General features: G+C 56.2%; 1 protein-coding gene across 1 annotated transcript in view; it reads left to right on the top strand.

Annotated features, from left to right (window-relative positions):
- Window positions 1-16,513, top strand: part of TSPAN14 (tetraspanin 14) — a 56,020-nt gene extending 39,507 nt beyond the window's left edge. Inside the window, exons 3-9 of the mRNA XM_058672046.1 lie at window positions 6,996-7,046; window positions 8,509-8,655; window positions 10,030-10,200; window positions 11,934-12,059; window positions 12,973-13,017; window positions 13,602-13,721; window positions 14,980-16,513. Coding sequence (XP_058528029.1) covers window positions 6,996-7,046; window positions 8,509-8,655; window positions 10,030-10,200; window positions 11,934-12,059; window positions 12,973-13,017; window positions 13,602-13,721; window positions 14,980-15,051 — 732 coding nt within the window. The 3' untranslated portion in view covers window positions 15,052-16,513. The remainder of the gene's footprint in view (window positions 1-6,995; window positions 7,047-8,508; window positions 8,656-10,029; window positions 10,201-11,933; window positions 12,060-12,972; window positions 13,018-13,601; window positions 13,722-14,979) is intronic.
- The last annotated feature ends 2,003 nt before the right edge of the window (window positions 16,514-18,516 follow it).

Below are 18,516 nucleotides of genomic sequence, written 5' to 3'. Positions count from 1 at the left end.
AGAGGGTTAAGGAGCTGCCGCTAAGATCACACAGCCCATGAGGCTGAAAACATTGACCATTTGACCCTTTCCAGAGATGCCAACCCTGCTTTGGTTCTCTTCTCAGACCGTGCCTGTGGTGGCCGAGTTGTGCTGGGTGAGGCTGGGCGCCACGTTTCCTCTTCCCAGCTCAGCTTGTGGGGGTGGGGGGCTGTGGCCTCCCTCTGACTTCCTTCCTTGACACAGTCAGATTCCCCGGGTGGGGCTGGCTGCAGCTTAGCTGGCTCTTATCAGGAGCCACACAGACAGCTGTGGAAGCTGCCCCTGGAACCCCCTATGCAGTGCTCGCCCCATCCCCCCACAGCCCCCTGTCTGGGTTGGCTGTTGTTCTGACAAGGGCTTGTATGTCTCTCTTTCTTAATCCACCCTTCCGGCAGGAGGAAAAGCTGGGGTGTGATAGCCTGTGACCCTAAGTGAGGTCCCTCATGCCCTGCTTCCTTCTGTGATGAGGAAGCCGACTGAAGTGCATCCCCTCTGGCTCCCGGAGCTGGCTTGGTGAGGCTAGTTGAAAGGAGTGTTGCTGATTTTATTTAGGAGTCAGCAGTCCCAGGCTTGAGGGGCAGAGGCCTCTTCACCCGAGAGTGTCTTGTAGCTCTGAGCTTACCGAAGGCTTGCAGCTTGGCTGTGTCTAGGGGCTGTGCCATCTGACTTTCTCTCCGTCCTCGAGATAAGTTGAGTGGTTGGCAGTTCCGGGAGCCACAGGTCTCTGGTGACCTCTGGTCTCAGGCGGACCTGGAACTGGCACTTCGTTCTGCAGAGTGCTATATGACTTCTGGTGGCAGATTTGCAGAAGGGCAAACTCCCCCAAGAGAGGGATGGTTTGCTCAAGGCCGTGGGGATGAGTCAGCAGAACTTAAGCCCAGCTCCAGTGGGCTTTGCTCTCTGCCCGTTTCTGCCTCTCAGCCTTCTTTTCTGCCTCACTGGAGAAGCCCGCCAAAGGCCCTGTCTCCTGAACCCAAGGAGAGCAGGAGAAGCAGGACAGGCTGGTGCTGGGAGCTCCTGGAAGTTGGGCGTAGGAGGAGGGGCTGCTGCCACCTTCAGGGGCTTGTGACCTTCCTAGAAGGCTCCTCCAAGCCTCTGCAACACCCAACCCACAGGAGCTCTGGCTGCCTGTATCAGTGCTGCCCATGGGAGTAAGTATGTCACCTGGCGTTCTGCAGTTGTTGGCAGTACTCTTTTTTTTTTTTTAAAGATTTATTTATTTTTATTACAAAGTCAGATATACAGAGAGGAGGAGAGACAGAGAGGAAGATCTTCCGTCCGATGATTCACTCCCCAAGTGAGCCACAATGGTCGGTGCGTGCCGATCCAATGCCGGGAACCAGGAACCTCTTCCAGTTCTCCCACGCGGGTGCAGTGTCCCAATGCATTGGGCCATCCCCGACTGCTTTCCCAGGCCACAAGCAGGGAGCTGGATGGGAAGTGGAGCTGCCGGGATTAGAACCAGCGCCCATATGGGATCCCGGGGCATTCAAGGCGAGGACTTTAGCCGCTAGGCCATGCTGCCGGGCCCTGGCAGTACTCTTTTTTTTTTTTTTAATTTTTTTTATTAATTATTATGCATTATGTGACAGTTTCATATGCTCTGGGAATCCCCCCACCCCTCCCCCCACCCCTCCCCCCTGGTGGATTCCTCCACCTTGATGCAGTATTACAGTTCAAATTCCTGGCAGTACTCTTATAACCAAGTAACAGTGGCACCTGTTTTGTAGAGGAGACCATATCCCCAGAGATGGATCCAGACGGGCACAGGGCCCATGGGTAAGAGCCTCTGAATGGAGCTGGCTGACCTGTGCCCTTTGCTAGGGACCACCTTGCAATGATGACCTAATAGTCATCTCTGAGGCTCCCAGAGGAGGCACAGGGGTGGGGGCTTTAGGAATGTGCACCTGAGTCAGCAGCAAGGAGATTATGCAAGAAAAGAGGCCAGCAGGGCAGCCCCTGGAAATGTGCTTTGCTTCTGGTGGTTTATCTTGAACTTGCTTAGGAAAGACTTTGGGTGGTCTCAGCTTTCCCACGTGCTTAAAGGAACTCTTGCAAGCTGTTCGCGTGATTTGGTCCCTTGTGACAAGTTGTTTTTGTCCTGCTTGGGGGCTGTGCCCCTGGATTACTCACAAGGTGACTCAGCCCCAGTGCCTTCCAGGACAGGACAGAGCAGGCCTGAATTAGCACCTGGAGGACATCTTGCTTCCATCACAGCGACCTTGGTTTAGCTAGGATGACCATTAGGCCCTTCCAGGAGCCTCCCCACAAATGGTGAGAGTCATTGGCCCTATGGCTTCCCAGCCTCAGAAGTTCCTCTGATACTAACTCCCATAGGCCCCTGTGTGGAGGACTGTACCTGCAGAGTGGATGGCTGCCGCTTGAGGGGTTGGGGTCATGTATTGTTAGAGAGAGAATAAACACTGCCATCCTCTACTTGGCTCCCCAAATGTTCACAGTGGCCAGGGGTTCAAAGTCAAGAGTCAGTAAGTCAATTCAGATTTCCCACTTGGGTGGCAAGGTACCTAGCTGCTTAGGCCATCACCTGCTACCTCCCAGGAACTGGAGTAGCAGGAATCTGGTGTCTAGTATGGGGCCGCACCTTGCCCAGGCCAGATAACAGAGACAGGGAAGGCCAGTGTGAGGCTGGAGGCCACCCAGCTGAGCCAGTAGTCTCCAGTGGCTGTCAGAAAGGGTAGCGTGCCCTGTCCTATGGCTCCAGAGAAGGAATCCATTGGGCTGAGGTGGGTGGATGTCCTGGCTTGTCCCTGTACTTTTCATAAATCCCCATCTACTCACTTTCCCTGCCTCTCCTCCGTCAGTCTCCTGGTCTCTAAAATAGTCCTTGGGCCCCCAAGTTCCTGCTCTGGGTCAGTGTTCATTGAACACATGACCTGACATGTGACCCCAAGTTCCTGTCTCTGATGTTAACTAAAGCTAACATTAACTCTTCTTTTTCAGCAGAATAGAGAGCAAAAGTCCTGCCCTGGTCCTGCCCTGGTCCAGTCCTGGTCCTGCCCTGGTCCAGTCCTGGTCCAGTCCTGGCCCTGCTTCTGTTGGGAGGAGGCGAGGATCCTTCTGGGCAACTTGTGCTCTGAAGCCCTTGGCAGGGCTAACTTCTTTGAAATCTCTTCCTAATGTATCTGTGCAGTGACCGAGGGAAAAATGACAATAGCCCATCAATGTGGAGTCAATAAAACAAACTACAGGTGGAGCTGAGGCTGTGTGTAGGGTAGGAAGAGGTTGACCTGGAAGATGGGGAGAGGGGAGGTGAGCCCTGAGGTGCAGTGGGGAGGAGAGGAGCCCTGGGGGCAGGTAGGTGATACCAGCGCAGGGCTTCTCCCTGGGCCTGGAGTGGGGCTGCTGCCTGGCTCTCATGTGCGTTCACCTGTGGAGTGCACGAGACTCCAAAGCATGCCTGGGAAGAGTGCAGTTTTCCTGTCCTGATCTCAGAGCTGAGTCGCTTGCTCAGGCCTGCTGTACACCTGCTCACCTGCCAAGTCCTCCACATGTCCGGGATTCAGCCCTGAACAAAGTAAATGTCACCCCCCTCTCTCCCTGGTCAAGACCTTCAGTCAGGGAGATGTGGCAGACAGCAGCCCCTCGGGTCTAGGTCAGTGCTGTGGGGAAAAGTCCTGCAGCATGAGCACCCCAGTGATGGACAGGGGCAGGTGTCCCCAAGGAGGTCACCTCTGGAGAGAGCTGAGTGAAGCGAGGGAGGAAGCCAGGAATGGGCGTTGAAGAAGAGTAGGCAGGGTGACTTTGGTGAGTTCAGAAAGGGGTGGGCATCTGGCACAGCAGTGAAGGCCCCCTTGGCACGCCTGCATTCTGCATTGGAGTGTGTGGTTCGAGTCCTCGCTACTCTACTTGCAATCCAGCTTCCCGCTGATATCCATCCTGGGAGGCAGCAGATGACCATCAGGTGCTTGGGTTCGTGCTTCCACCTGCGCTGGGACTCCTGGCTGCTGGCGTTGGGCTTGCCTAACCCTCACTGTTGAGATCTTTAGGGGGAGTGAATGGGATGGTGGGAGATCTAACTCTGGCTCTACTTTTTAGCTAAAATAAAAATAAATACATTTTAGAAAGTGAGAATGTCTGAATGGTTGAGGGGGCAGGTGGGTAAAGAGGATTGGCAGAAGATGGTGTTGGAGATGCAGGTGAAAGCCTCGCCCTGTAGTCCCATAGGCCTTGGCAGAGCTTGCATTTTATTCCTGGTGTGAAAGGAAGTTGTTGGGCTTTTCTGAGGGGGGTGTTCCTGATGTGCACTTTTTAAAGGATCACCCTTGGGACCCGGGAGGAGGACCCAGACTTGAATCTGTGGAGCCTGGACAGGTGGGAGCAGTGTTGGGAAGGTGCCTGTCAACGCTCCTGTGTACTGCGGATGGAGAACCCGCAGAGGAGCCTGCTGGCTTGAATCTCAGCCCAGAGAGGACAGCCTTGTGGTTCAGGTCTTTCTGAAACAAACGAGGGGACAGTGGTGCCAGCCCCGGGGAAGGGAAGGGGATTGGGGGAACAAATCTGCATCTGGAGGGTTTTTAAAAATTTGTTTATTTATTCAGCTATTTTTAAAAAGATGTATTTATTTGGATTGGAAAAATAGATAAGATGTATGGAGAGAGAAAAAGATCTGTCCACTGGTTCATTCCCCAAATAGCTGCAATGGCCTGAGCCAGCAGCCAGGAGCTTCTTCTGGGTCTCTAACTTGAGAGCAGAAACCCAAGGAATAGAGCCGTCCACCACTGCTTTCACTGACCACAACAGGAAGCTGGATGGGAAGTGGAGCAGCTGGTACATGAACCGGTGCCCATATGAGGTGCCAGTGCTTACAGGCAGAGGATTAGCCTGTTGAGCCACTATGCTAGCCGCATCAGGAGGGACGTTGTTAGCAGGTGCAGAACTGGAGCTTGAACCCAGGGACTCAGATATGGAACACAGAAGTCCTGACCAGCAGCATGACTGCTGCACAAACTCCTGTCCCTGTGGGGGTGTGTTAAGAGTCAAATATTGAGAGGGAGGGGAAATGGTATGATGGCATGGTAGCATAGTAGGCTAATCTTCCACCTGAGACACCAGCACTCCCTATGGGCACTGATTCTAGTTCTGGCGGCTCCGCTTCCCATCCAGCTCCCTGCTTGTGGCCTGGGAAAGCAGTCGAGGACAGCCCAAATTCAAGGCCCCTGCACCTGCATGGAAGACCCGAAGGAGCTCCTAGCTCCTGGCTTCGGACCGGCCCACCTCTGGCCATTTGAGGAGTGAATTAATGGATAGACGATCTTTCTTTTTTTTTTCTCTCTTTCTGTAACTCTTTGAATTAACAGAAATAAATCTGGAAATAAGTTTTTGAAAGATTGGCCGTCCTCTCAGTTGAGCCAGGCAAGCAGACAGTGCGGTCTGTTTGTCAGAGACTTGGATGTGTGAGTCGGCCAGGTACAGGTGGAGCCACATGGGTCATGTGATCATGTGCAGTGCTGAGGGTGGCCAGCCGAGCCAGGCGATTCCCAGTGTAGGGTGTGAAAGAGGAGGTGTGGCAGAGGGAGGGAGGCAGTCCTGAGCATGCGTGCTGGTGTTCCTGAAACTGGGTGTGTCAGGAGGAGGGCAGGACTTGTGTGACCTCACCTCACATGAGGTCAGACTAGCTGAGCAAGAATCCTGAGTTCATCTCTGGGCTGCAGGAAGTAAGTCCTTGGGGACCTCATGTGGCTGAGGACGCTGGCACCTGTCACCTGTGCCAGACACCTGGGCAAGGGGAGGAGGTGCCCTGGCCCTGGAGGAGGATCAGAGAGCCCTTATCAGCCAGTCGGTTCCACGGGAGGAAAAGCGGCAAATGTGGGTGGTGTGGCAGAAAGACCCGAGGATGGGCTCACCCTGGGGCGGGAGCGCGGGAACCCATGGAACTCTGGCTGCCTGGCTCCGAGACAGTGCCTCACAGTCAGGGGTACTCCCACAGAGTGCCTGCTGGGGCCAAGAGCCATGTCTTCTGACCACCACAGGGCCCACCCGTGGGACACCGTGGGTCTCTCAAGTCCTGTACATAGTCGTGGGCGTTGCACATTCTCTGACTGTTGAAGGAAGAAATTGTGACCCTGAGAGTTTGCTCTAAGGGGCCTCTCCTTCCCACTTGAGCCACCTGGGCAAAGCTGATTAAGTAGCCTGGAGTGTAAGTGTGCTGTGGGGCAAACCTCGTCCGCTGCTCCTGCTGAAATGCTGATGGATGGCAGGAGAGCCAGGGCCCCAGGCGCTTGGATATGGGGTATAAGTGTTCAGGGAATGCATAACCTGTTGTCTGCTGCCACCGCAACACCACACAGCCACTTCCCGTGCCCCCACCCCAGACCCACTGCCATCCTGGGTGTAGGAAGCTGTGTGATGTGTTGGGGTGACACCTGTGTATTGTGCGTGGCTGCTGAGCCACCGTGAGTGGGTTCCTGTGGCTAGGAGGTCAGGACACAGGCAGCTCCTCTTCCAGGTGAACTCACCGAGAGCCTAGGCTGATGACCCAGCATTCCCTAAGCACACCTGTGTCCTGGGCGGAGGCTAGATGCCGCCAGGAGGAGACTCAGCTCTGGCCAGCAAATGGCAGATGTGGTATGGCCTCTGCTCCTGCCACATCTCTGTCCCCCCAACACCCCTGTGTCCAGCGCTGTGCGGCACACTCTTCACGCTGCAGGCCTCTGAAGCAGTGCTTACAAGGGTGGTGTCTTCGTATGCACTCGACAGGGCACTGACATGAGCCGGGCATGGCCTCGTGGGGCTCCAGCTCAGTCTCTCCAGGACGTGGTCTGCTGTGAGATAGTCACCTTTGCTCATTGGGACCTGGGTCCCTGGTTGAGTGGGGTCATCCCGACACGCCCCCCCAGGGTTGAGGAGCCACACCTAGGCCTGGAATGTCCCTGACCCGCGGTGTGGGCTCAGTGGTAGGAGTGCGTGTGCGGAGCCTGCTTCTGACCTACCCCCGTCTTTCTCTCCCTGCTTAGCTGGCTGGAGTCGTCTTCCTCGGAGTTGGGCTGTGGGCATGGAGCGAAAAGGTAAGTGTCCCCGTCCCACCCTTGCTCACCCTTGCAGTAAGCAACGGGCCCCCAGCACAATCAGCACTGTCACCTGTACCCGACTGCCCCCAGGACAAGCGATGCTTGTGCAACGTGAAGGGGGTGATCATCAGTCATCCCAGAACCAGCTCTGCAGCTGGCTGTGCTGGGCCGGCTGCGGACACCCCAGCCTGGGAGCCCACTGAGTGTGAGCAGTGTGGAGAGCTGGCCTGACAGTTCCTGGCCACTATATGTCACCTAGGGTTTATGTGTGGGTAGGCTGGGCCAACCCTGCTGTGCCTTGGTGAGCAGGCCCCTGGACTAGGGGCTACTGCAGGCCCAGAAGGGACCCTTGCAGCATGGAGCAGGACTGGGGTTAGGGCTGGGATACCTCCTGGGAGAGGGAACAGGCCTTTACACAACCCTGGAGCAGGAGGAGACCACACTGCCCTGGAGGACTATGGGCTGGGGTTGTCCCGGAGGTGTTCAGGGCTGGAAAGGGCCTCCCTGACTGCAGGGCCAGGGCTGCAGGAGGGGGGAAGGAAGGGGCCAGCTACAGGAGGAGCTGCCAGGCGGGAGCCCTCCGGGAAGTCTCTGGAACCTCGGGCCAGGACCCACCGTTACCGCAGTGGAGCCTGCCTGTGCTTCCAGCAGGAGGAGGCAGGAGCATTTAAGTCTGCGGGCCTTCTTACTGTTGTTGAGGTCTGCCTTCCAGTTTGCGCACCTTCAGTGACGTGTAAGCTCATAAATGGAGAGCTGGAGCGTAAGATCCCTTTGCCCCAGTGACCTGGAAACCAGTGGAAGCTGTGACTTGCAGCGCCACCGTGTGGGCATCCCTATGATTGCAGCAGCCTGACCAGCAGAGCCCAGAGCGTGGCTGCCTGGCCTGAGCTGGGCTCCTGGTCCAGCTGTGCTTTTGTGCTTTCTCCTCTGACTCCTGCGCTGGTCACACGTATTGTTTGTATTTAAATTTAAGTGGTTTAAATGAAGCATGGGTTGGAATTCAGTGTAGGGTCCCGAGCACATTCCAGGTACTTAACACACGTGGCTGGCTGGCTGGTGGCTGCCAGTTTGGACGGTGCAGAACAGGCCACCTCCCTCATCACAGAATTCCAAGAACAGCAGTGTCCTTGTCTTTGGTCTTCCTTTTCACAAGAATGTTCAGATTGGGCTATTTTCACCTCAGAGTGGTGTGGTGTGAAGTTGGAAATAACCAGGTCAGCCACCTAGGAGGTCAGTGGGCTGTGGGGTACCCTGTGGCCCCCGGGCCTGAGGTAGCCTGGCATGGGCATTCTGCAGGCCTCAGAAGGTTCTTGGGGTCTGCCTAGCGGGGCACCAGGGGTTTGATGGGTGGGTCCCTGGGGCCCCTCTCTGGCCTGGCTTACAGAGAGGAAGGAAACCATGGGCACGTGGCCGCACCCCAGGGCACCCTTGATTTGTTTGTCTCCTCCGCCTCTCACAGGGTGTGCTGTCCGACCTCACCAAGGTGACCCGGCTGCATGGAATCGACCCGGTGGTGCTGGTGCTGATGGTGGGCGTGGTGATGTTCACGCTGGGCTTCGCCGGCTGCGTGGGGGCCCTGCGGGAGAACATCTGCCTGCTGAAGTTTGTGAGTGACCTGGGGTGGGGGTGGGATCCACTGTACGGGATCAGGGGAGCCCTGTGGAGGAAAGACCCCCCGACACACACACACACACACACGCACACACACACACACTTTGAGCTGCTCCTCGCTGCCTTGCTGCCTTGGAGAAGCCTCTCTGGGTTTCCGTGGTATTGCAGGGTGGCTGCACTCCCCTCCTAGGCCCTTACCTTCCCCCAGTAGCTCTTCGGGAGTTGTTCATCCGCTCCTTACCTTTGCTCTTCCTGGCTGAGATCAAGCAGTGCCTGTGCGGTAGCATTAAGAAATCATCTCGTTCCTCCGGGGCCTGCGGACCTGTGGGATTTGCAACATGGAATCCTTAACTTCCTAGCACAACTGCCATGTTGCTCCAGGATCGGTTCTATATTTAGATACAAATTCATTTTTAAATGCATCCAGTTAAAAATTTAAATAGCACCTGATGAAGAAAACAGATTCTCATTTCTTGCAATGTATTATTTATTGGATGTGTTAGATCCCGCTTTCTCTTTCCCTGGACTTAATTAGAATATCAAGGCACGCACGCGCACACACACACACACACATTATTTTCTTTCTTTCCAGATTTCTCTTTGTCTTCGGATATGTTTGGCATCTTGTTTCTGTGTGGACCGAGACTGCCTTGTTTGTGTGTCTGCATGTGATTTCCCCCTGTCTGCTGGTGGGGTTTTGGTCAAACTGGTCTCGTATTGATAAAGGCTGTGAGGCCTGGGCCAGTCTTGGGATCAGCGGGGGCTGTGGCCCTGTGCCCGCTGCAGACCCTCGCCAATGCTGCCACTGTTTGTGGTCGGGGCGGCCATGGTGTTGCAGAGGTCTGCATGCAGCTGACTGTCCCGTGTGCCCACATGGAAGGGGCATTCACCGGTCGCCGTGACGCCTCCTCACCCGGGAACTTGAGTGCCCTGCGTTAGCAGCGTGGCCGCAGACAAAGCCTGTAGTGGAGTGAAGGCAGGGTGCGTGTGGGGAGCTGTGAGATGGTATTGAGCTGCCGGCCCCTCCTCTGGGAGCTGATAGCCTTGACAAGGTTCACTTCCTGTCCAGGGAGAAGGGCTGCTGTGTGGGAAATGACTGGCGCGTTGACCTGGGCCCCTCTTGGAACTTTTCATGTTCTGTTACCAGTCGTGCGGGGAGTGCTGAGGGAAGGGGTGAGCAGCCCTGTGGTGCATATTATGGAATGCCGTCTCTTGGCGCAGACTGGGGGGGTTCCCAGAGCTTGCCCTGGGTCCCCGGGGTGCAGGGTCTGTGCCCTCCACTGCAGGCAGCAGCTCGGGGTGTGGAGGGCATGCGTGTGGCCAGGTGGTGAAGTGGTGGGTGATTCTGCTGCCGTCTGCACCCCTGCAGTTCTGCGGTGCCATTGTGCTCATCTTCTTCCTGGAGCTGGCCGTGGCCGTGCTGGCCTTCCTGTTCCAGGACTGGGTGAGGGACCGCTTCCGGGAGTTCTTCGAGAGCAACATCAGGTCCTACCGGGACGACATCGACCTGCAGAACCTCATTGACTCCCTCCAGAAAGCCGTAAGCACCGTGGCCAGTGGGCGTCCCTGCTTGTGTTCCGTCTGTGCTGCCCCCTGGCTGAGGCGGGTGTGGGGCTCAGGCCTCAGCAGGCAGGCTAGTGAGCTCACCGCTCTGCCTCTGCTTTGCTCAGCTCAGCTTCTAGTGTTGGGCTACCTGGTGGTCCCTTGGCCACTGTGGCCGCCCTCCCACCCCTTGTGGGCACCAGGTCACCAGCTCTGCCCTTTGTGGCCGCAGCGCAGAGCTGTAGGTACTGAGAGGTGCTTCCGTGCAGGGTGTGTGACTCACACTGCCAGAGGCTATTCCTGTCCCTTCCTCCTTGGGAGCTTTTCCCCTTCCTGTCTGAGAAGGGCAGAGCTGCCTGGAGGAAGCAGGCTCAGTGGGTGGGCAGGGTCAGCCTCCTGGGATCTGGCCCTGGGGGTGCCAGACACTGCCAGGCTCTGGCTTTATTGCTTCTGGCCCTCGTAGCCCCTTCCTGTGCAGCTGCACCTGGGGCTTGGAGCTGAGGCCCTGTGAGGAACCTGTGTCCTGGCCGGCTCCCATTGTGCAAGGACCCTGTTTGATCCATGCTTGGCCGGAACACCCAACTCCTTGAGAACTTCTACCTGGAACTCTTGGGTTCTGAAAAGCAAATATGTTAGAAAGCCCTGAAAACATGTATTTGTTTGAAAGGCAGAGTACCTGATGTGGTGGGGAGGGTATCTTTCATTTGCTGGCTCATTTCCCACATGGCCACAACAGCCAGGGCTGGACCGACTGAAGCCAGAAATCAGAAGTTTCCAGGTATCCCACTGGGTGCAGGGGTCTAAGGACTTGGGCTATCCTCCACTGCTCTCCCAGGCCACAAGCAGGGAGCTGGATTGGAAGTGGAACAGCCAGGATTTGAGCTAGTGCCCACCTAAGCCAGTGGTGGTTTAGCATGTTGTACCATGGTTCTGGCTTTGTCCTAGCCTTTCCTGACACCTCTCCGTGTCCCTTCCCGTTCAGTGTCACAGGTGTCTCCTCTTTGTCATTGCTTGCTGGTCTCAGCACACTTCCTCCCTGTATTGCCTTAAAGATGTCATTTTCTCCATTGCCTTTCCAAAATAAACATGTGCACAGAGCTTCCTTGGGCTGTAACGTTAGGTCGTTATGGAAGCAACCGGAGCAGGTCCGGGATGCGGGTGGGAAGGGCAGGGTTTCACCTTAGACTGGTGGAAGCTCCAGCCCATCCTAGCGCAGAGGGCAAGTGCAGCAGCCTTGACCGCTCTCGGGGTGGGGACAGTCACTTCACAGCAACAAAGATCAGATATATGAGGATTTTCTTTGCAACAACACAGCTTAGGGGGAAAGAGGAGGGTGGAGGCTCCAGGCGCAGGGCAGAGCTTAGTGAGGGGGTCACCCATCCCCCCAGCCTTCCCTCATTCTTCAGAGTAGCCACTGCACAGCTGGGTTTGTAAAGAGAAAGTTTGCTGGATGAGAGGACCACCCGGCAGGGGCAAGGGACCCTCAGAGAGGATAAGCTGGCCCTGGAGATGGAGGGAAGGCAAGGCCAGGGCAGAGATACCCTGTGTGTTGCCTAGAGCAGCTGCCCTGGGCTGCCTGGGTGGCCTTACTCAGAGTGTGTGAGCATGTTGCAGGTGGCAGTGGGCTTTGATTTCCTAATGTGGATCAGCAGGTCTCACCTTTATGTCACCAAGCCCAGTGGCCCAGCCGGGCTCACCACCCCTGACTGTTCTTGACTTTTGTGACTACAGAATCAGTGCTGCGGGGCATATGGCCCTGAAGACTGGGACCTCAACGTCTACTTCAACTGCAGTGGCGCCAGCTACAGCCGGGAGAAGTGCGGTGTGCCCTTCTCCTGCTGCGTGCCAGATCCTGCGGTGAGTCGCCAGAGCCATGTGCAGCGATGGTGTGCCCCAGCCCCGGGCTGCAGGGCTGCCCCCTCCTCCTGGGAGCCCTGTTCTGCGTGGCCCACACTAGCATTCGTGTTCTGGCTATCTCAGGCGCTGTCACCAGAGCCATCAGAAGATGTAGTGAGCCCTGCTTTTCCCGCTCCATGCCCTTGCTACTCGACTGCTGGGGCGGTGTGTGTGCTCCTTGCTCTCTGGGAGACACCATCTCAGGAGTGGGGATTACCGTCTGCTCTTCACCTGCTTTCATTGCTGGGTGCCAGAAACTGAGCTCTTTGTGGGGGGCCTGAAAAGGGACCATGAACAGAACCAAGCCCTAGGCAGGCGCTCGGTGCGGCTATGTCATGCTCTGTGCCTGGGAGTGTCCCAGACCATCCAGAGCTCAGGCTTGCTAAAGCTGCACAGCTGGTATCGAAGCCCCTCTGGGACCAAGATGTATGCAGGTTCTGCAAGAGTTGCTTCCAGCAAATATAGCTGTTTCTCTCCTGGTACTCGGGCTGATGGCACAGGGGCCTAATATGGTTTGCCATGTCAATGTGACCCATGAGCCAAGAGCACCCTTAGCTGAAAAAACCCGAACAAGGAATATGATTTGTGATGGTGAAAGTGCCATGAGATTCAGATGCCCTGTCCATGTGACATTCTGAAATGCAGCCGTACCTGTTTACTGTGGCATGTTGTCAGATTTCAGTGCTTGCACTAGGACTGCGGGCAGGGGATCTGTCACCCAACTCTTCTCAGAAATAGTCTGCCGAGCCCCAGCCCAGCCTGGAAGGGTGGCTGGTAGCGTGGCTGAGGGACGAGAGCTGGGATTGAGCTGTGACATTTCTAGAGGTACCTGCCAGGAAAATCATCATGACTAATTCCTCTGCTTTCCTTGCAGCAAAAAGTTGTGAACACGCAGTGTGGCTATGATGTCAGGATTCAGGTGAGAGCCCCAGTGTGGACAGTTGGAAAGGCACTCACGTTAAGAACCCTTTAGGTTCCATTCCCAATGGTCTGACTCTCAGATTGTGCACAAGTTCCAAGGGGGACGGATAAAGCTCCAGTGTGTTAGAATGAGGCTGCTGGAGGGTGAAGCCTGGTCCAGTTGGTGACTGGAGGGAGATGGGCCTGAGGCTGGGCTCGACCTACTCAGGCGTTGGGGATCTGGGTTTGGCTGGGAGAGTAGGCTGGATCCCGCTCCCTCATATCCATTCCAGTGCTTGGTCTCTTGGCCGAAGCCCCTGGGGCTGGGCTTACCTGGGAGACTGAGAAGCCTGCAAGCCTTGCAGCTCCTCCTTCACTCCCCTCTGTGGACTCTGGGTGTGTATTGAGCGAGTTGACCCTGTGGAGGCCCCAAAAGACATGAGTCTCAGGTCCAAGCAGGCAGCCTGTAGGTTCTGTGTGTTGGCCCTCTGCACCAGCCCCCAGGCCTCTGTGTGATGTCTTGTCCCTGTTGGAGCTCTCTAGGGAACCCGGGTGGGGACACGGTCTGGGTGCAGCCCAGGCCACTCTGCTGTCTCCCTGCAGCTGAAGAGCAAGTGGGACGAGTCCATTTTCACGAAGGGCTGCATCCAGGCGCTGGAGGGCTGGCTCCCGCGGAATATTTACATCGTGGCTGGCGTCTTCATTGCCATTTCCCTGTTACAGGTGTGTTCTGGGAACGCAGAAGACTGGGAGGGTGGCCATGGTCCTTCCGAAGGAGTTGGGCCCTTGACATAGGCTTGGCCTGCCTAGGTGCAGTGCTAAGAAGCCAGCAGGAGAAGGGCATTCAGTAGGATGTCTACAGCTGGATGTGGTCTGGCCATAATTGTTAAATGTTGGGCCTTGGCCCTGGATAGCCTGCCAGCGCTGGGAGAAGGCCTGGAACTTGGCTCTGTGGGGTCCTCCTGCCCCTAGCACCCAGACTGGGCCCCTCAGGCTCCTGTCTCCAGCCCCATGGCCCTCTGCCCAGGTGCTTTCCCCATCAAGGATTTCCTCATTCCCCGGAGCTGGCTCTCACCAGGGGGAGGACATCAAGGCCAGTGGACGGTGAAGCCAGGGTGAATGGGTTGGCGCACGGCTGCCAGGAGAACAGGTGGGCAAGGCAGGGACCCAGTGATCCTGTAGAACTAGGAGGTTTTCCAGTACTACCCAAGGCCTGTGGTCCTGAGCAGCCTTGGGTCCAGCAGGTGCTGCTGTTATGTGGTGAGCACTTGTTTGTTCAGGAAGCGTGTGACTCTGACCTGACCTCGAGGAGGGTCACTCGAGGGGCCTGGAGCTGCATCCATCTGCCCACATCGCCCTCCCTCACATAGTGGGTGTGTGCTGAGTGATGACAGAGGAAGACTGAGCAGAGGGACTGACAGAGGGCAAGGGGGCCAGTGTCAGAACAGGGCTGCCCTGCCCGTGGCACACCACAGGAACTGAGAGGGGAAAGAGCATGTGGCCAAGGGTTGTGAAGCTCTTGTGTGTCTGCTTATGCCAGGAAAGTGTCCATTTGTTTCGTGGGTTTCCTGTTTGCCAAGATTGTGACTTCAGAGTTCAGGCTGGCCAGCTTCAGGGTCAACCTCCATTTTCTTATGGAGTCCAGGCTTACAGAAAGTATTCAGAATGTGTTGTGGGAATCAGAGCCAGCCAGGATGACCCAGGGTCTGAGTGGGTCCCACCTGTGGGAGGAGAAGGCCCGGTTGTGGTGGAGGCTTGGCAGGTGTCTGTTGTCCCTGCTGTTGGCTGCCTCAGGGTCCTAAGGATGCAGCAGACTAGACTCCCAGATCCAGGTTTGTATCTGTTGGTTTCCCATGCCCTGCCTTGGCCCAGCATCGCAATCTCTGTGTCTGGAGCCCTGGCAGGACACAGAGGGAGCCCAGTGCAGTAGAGCCCTCGGCCCTGTTGCTCACAGCCGCTGACTCCCTGGCTCTGCTTGCAGATATTTGGCATCTTCCTGGCGAGGACCCTGATCTCAGACATTGAGGCGGTGAAGGCAGGGCATCACTTCTGAGGAGCTGAGTCACATCGTGGAGGCCACCTGCACTGCAGAGGAGTGAAAGCCAACATCCAGCTCCGTCTTCAGCAGTACCGTGTGACCCTCATCGCTGCTTGCTGCTGCTCCAGACTGGCGTGCCTTCTTACCTGCTCACAGCCAGGACTGCCGCCTCCCTGGGGGATTACCCAGAGACAGAGACTGGATGTGGGGGTAGCAGCTCTGAGGGACAGGCGGGGCTTCTGCTGGCCGTGAAGGGGACTGGGCTCAGGCCCCCTCCAAACCAAGTCCTTCCGCCGGACCCCTTGCCTCTCTGCCGCAGGCTTTGGGTCACTGGCACTGGCCAGGCTTGGGCAACAGCAGCTCAGGGGCTTTTCTGCAACTGGGGACCAGCGTGGACTCTGGCCCCTGGGGGGTGCTGTGGAGGCACACACTCGTCAGGGTCGTTTGCCAAGTTCTCAGCCAGGTCCCAGCACAGTGTGCTCGGACATTTGGGGACTGTGCCCCGGGATGCCTCATCGGCCATCCCTGAGGGCCTCATAGCCAGGTTCCGGGGCGGAGCATGTCTCTGGCCTCAGCACAGACTGCCTGATGGGAGCCTGGCCTGCGCTGAGAGCTGGCTCTCCTTTTCTTAGATGTGTAAATAGTTTATTTATAGGGGTAAGGATGTTCTCACACCGTTTCCTTCTTCCCTCTCATCTTCCCCTCTCAACAGCCTTACACACTGTCCCTTTCAGTTCCCCTGAGTGTCCCAAGAGCCAGTCTGGGGCCCTTTTGTCCTTCCTGCCCACACACTGTCCCCATCTCCCGGGCAGTGTCCAGGGCACCCCACTGCACCCGCGTGGCCCCACTCTCTTCTGGTCTTGGTGCTACTGAAACTCTTTGCCCAGAACTTGAATCCTGACTCTGACACTGAGCAGCCAGGGAGTCCTGGCCTGAGAGCAGAGCCAGTCTGAAGCTTTGAGGCTGGGGCTCCTATCCTGGCCACGCACCAAGGGCCAGCCAACAGGCCCAGGCCAAGCCCGAGAGCCCACGCTGTGGCTGCCTGGTAGTGGATATTTGCTTTCTCCCCTTGGGTGATGACTCCACCCACTGGGATGTTGGTGGTCACTGCCGGGACCCTTCTGAAGCTTGACCTTGGACATGAAGTTTGTCTTACGCAGAGAATGGCACCCTAGGCATGCATCCACTCCTAGGCTGCTCGTCGACATGCCGGAGTGGCAGGTGCTGGTTCTGTCCTCGTTGTTCAGGGATCGTGTGCTACCCTCAGCCCTTGCTGGAGTGAACGTTCTTTGCCAGGAGTGCTGGGGGGTGTCTGCAGAGGATGCCAGTGGTGTAGGTTTTTTGATTTGTTGTTTTTGTTTTTTACATTTCTCTGTAGACTGGGGGGAAGAACAGTGCTTGTGGTTTTAGGAAGTGTGATGCTTCTCCTTGACTGCCAAATTCTTTTATGGAATTATATCTTTGTATTAATGCTGCCGTTTGGGTTGTTTTTGTTGTATTATTACTATTTTTTTTGTCTGGAGTAGACATGGTTTTAGCTTCTGTCTGTGTCCAGCTCTGGCCAGTTCTACTGATGCAAGTAGAATAGCCAAGGGATGAGGGATTGGAGTCTGGGCGCTGTGGCCTCGCCAAGCGATGTTCTAGACTTGCTGGCCCGACTGTGACGGGTTCAGTAGCCAGTGTCTGCCTCCACCCGTGCCATTGACCGTGGTTGCCCCAGAGCAACTGGTGCCCACTGACCCTTCCTGCCAATGCGCTGGCATCATGAGCTCCTGGGCAGCTCCTGCTGCCCCAACTGTTCATGTAGGCCAGACTGGGGGCCGGTCCCCTTTTGAGTACGCCACCAGGTCACACAGCCCAACCCATGATGAAGGCTGGTCACGACATTTTCAGAGCTGGATTGGTGTTTTAGCGACTTCACAAAACTTGATGGCCATTTTCAGCCACCTCCTTTGACGCTGAGTTGTTGGGTGAGCAGAAGCAAGACACCGAGGATAAGGGGGCCCACATGACAATCTCCCCCAGCCCTGAACACTCAGATGCCCAGTACTGGCCTGCCCGAGTCCCCACCCCTTGTCTGGAGGCTAGCAGGTGACCTCTGTTCTTCTCTCCTGTCCTTTCCACGTGTCTCGTGTCCCCTCCTCCCAGAACTGCCTCTTCCTGTTGCTGGCCTTCCCTTTCATCCTGTGAAGCTGCCATGTTCCTATCACTTGCCTTCCATTCTCCCCCTGGCAGTTTCTGCCCACCACCTACAAGCTGTCAGACCCACAGCCTTTCTCAGGCTCTGTAGTCACCCTGGGTCACCGTGTTCTTCACATACCTGTTTCTGGGGCCCACACTCACCAGGTCCCTGACCCTCCCTGTGTGTGCTGCTCTGGCCTCAGCTGTGGGTGCGGGCTCCCACTGCCCTCTTTGCTGCTCTCCAGGATAGGCCTGTGGTGTGACCTTGGTTACCCCATGTGAACTGTTCCAATTCATGGATGCAGAGCTTTCCAGGAATCCAGGATGTGCTTGGAGTCAGGAGTTAATAAACTCATTCAGTCGCCAGCCATTGTCCTACCCCAAGCCTGAGACTGTGACAAAAGCAGTGAGTTGGAAGGTCTGGGGGTGTCATACTCTGTGAGCTTAGCCCCCTAGAAGCCTGGTGCTGCCAGCCCAGAATTCGGACTCAGAGTTGAATCAAAATGTCAACTGGCAAGCAGAACCAGCACATAAGGCATGCCTGAACAGGGCCATATCCTGTCACTGGGCTCTGTGGCCACTGATAGGCTACTGGAGAAAGAGGGAAGGCACTGGTAGCCCTTGCCCCTGCCATGGGACCCATGGGAGAGCTTAATGTTGCTTGCATGGGGCAGAGGTCCTGGTCCAGGGGCAGCAGGCTCACCTAACTGCTAGGCCAGAGCTATCTGTGGGTGACAGCTGTCCTGGCTTAGCATGAGGTTAGCATGAGGCTTAGCATGGGAATCTCCCAAAGCAGAGTTGCTGGGGAGACTCTGCTGCTAAGCAGTGGGATTGGCCACAGCCTTCTCTCCAGGTGGATCTTGACCTAGACTACCTGGACAGCAATAGACTAACTCTTGCAGAGATGGGATGGCCTTGGTCTCAGCAGGAAGACCCTCTTCCTCGGCTTTGGTTGCTGAGATTGATTCCTGTTTGAAAGATCCAGCAGAGCCCTTCCACTTGCTGGTTCACTCCTCAGATGCCAGCAAGAGCAAGGTTTGGGCCAGGCCAAAGTCAGGAGCCAGAGACTGCATCTGGTCCCCTACACAGATTCCAGGGACCCAAGCACCTAGATGGACCGTGTTCCGCTGCTTTCCCAGAAGCATTAGCAGAGGGCTGGGTGAGAGAGTAACTGGCATTTCAACATGGGATGGTGGCATCACAAACCATGGCTTATAGCCCCACCTTGATATTAGATTTTTGCTTTTAAGATTTATGTATTTGAAAGACGGAACCATTGAGAGAAAGAGGGAGAATCTT

Source organism: Ochotona princeps, chromosome 13 (genome assembly GCF_030435755.1).
Source record: "Ochotona princeps isolate mOchPri1 chromosome 13, mOchPri1.hap1, whole genome shotgun sequence".
Lineage (NCBI taxonomy): Eukaryota > Metazoa > Chordata > Mammalia > Lagomorpha > Ochotonidae > Ochotona > Ochotona princeps.
This window is presented reverse-complemented; position numbering and strand designations above follow the sequence as displayed.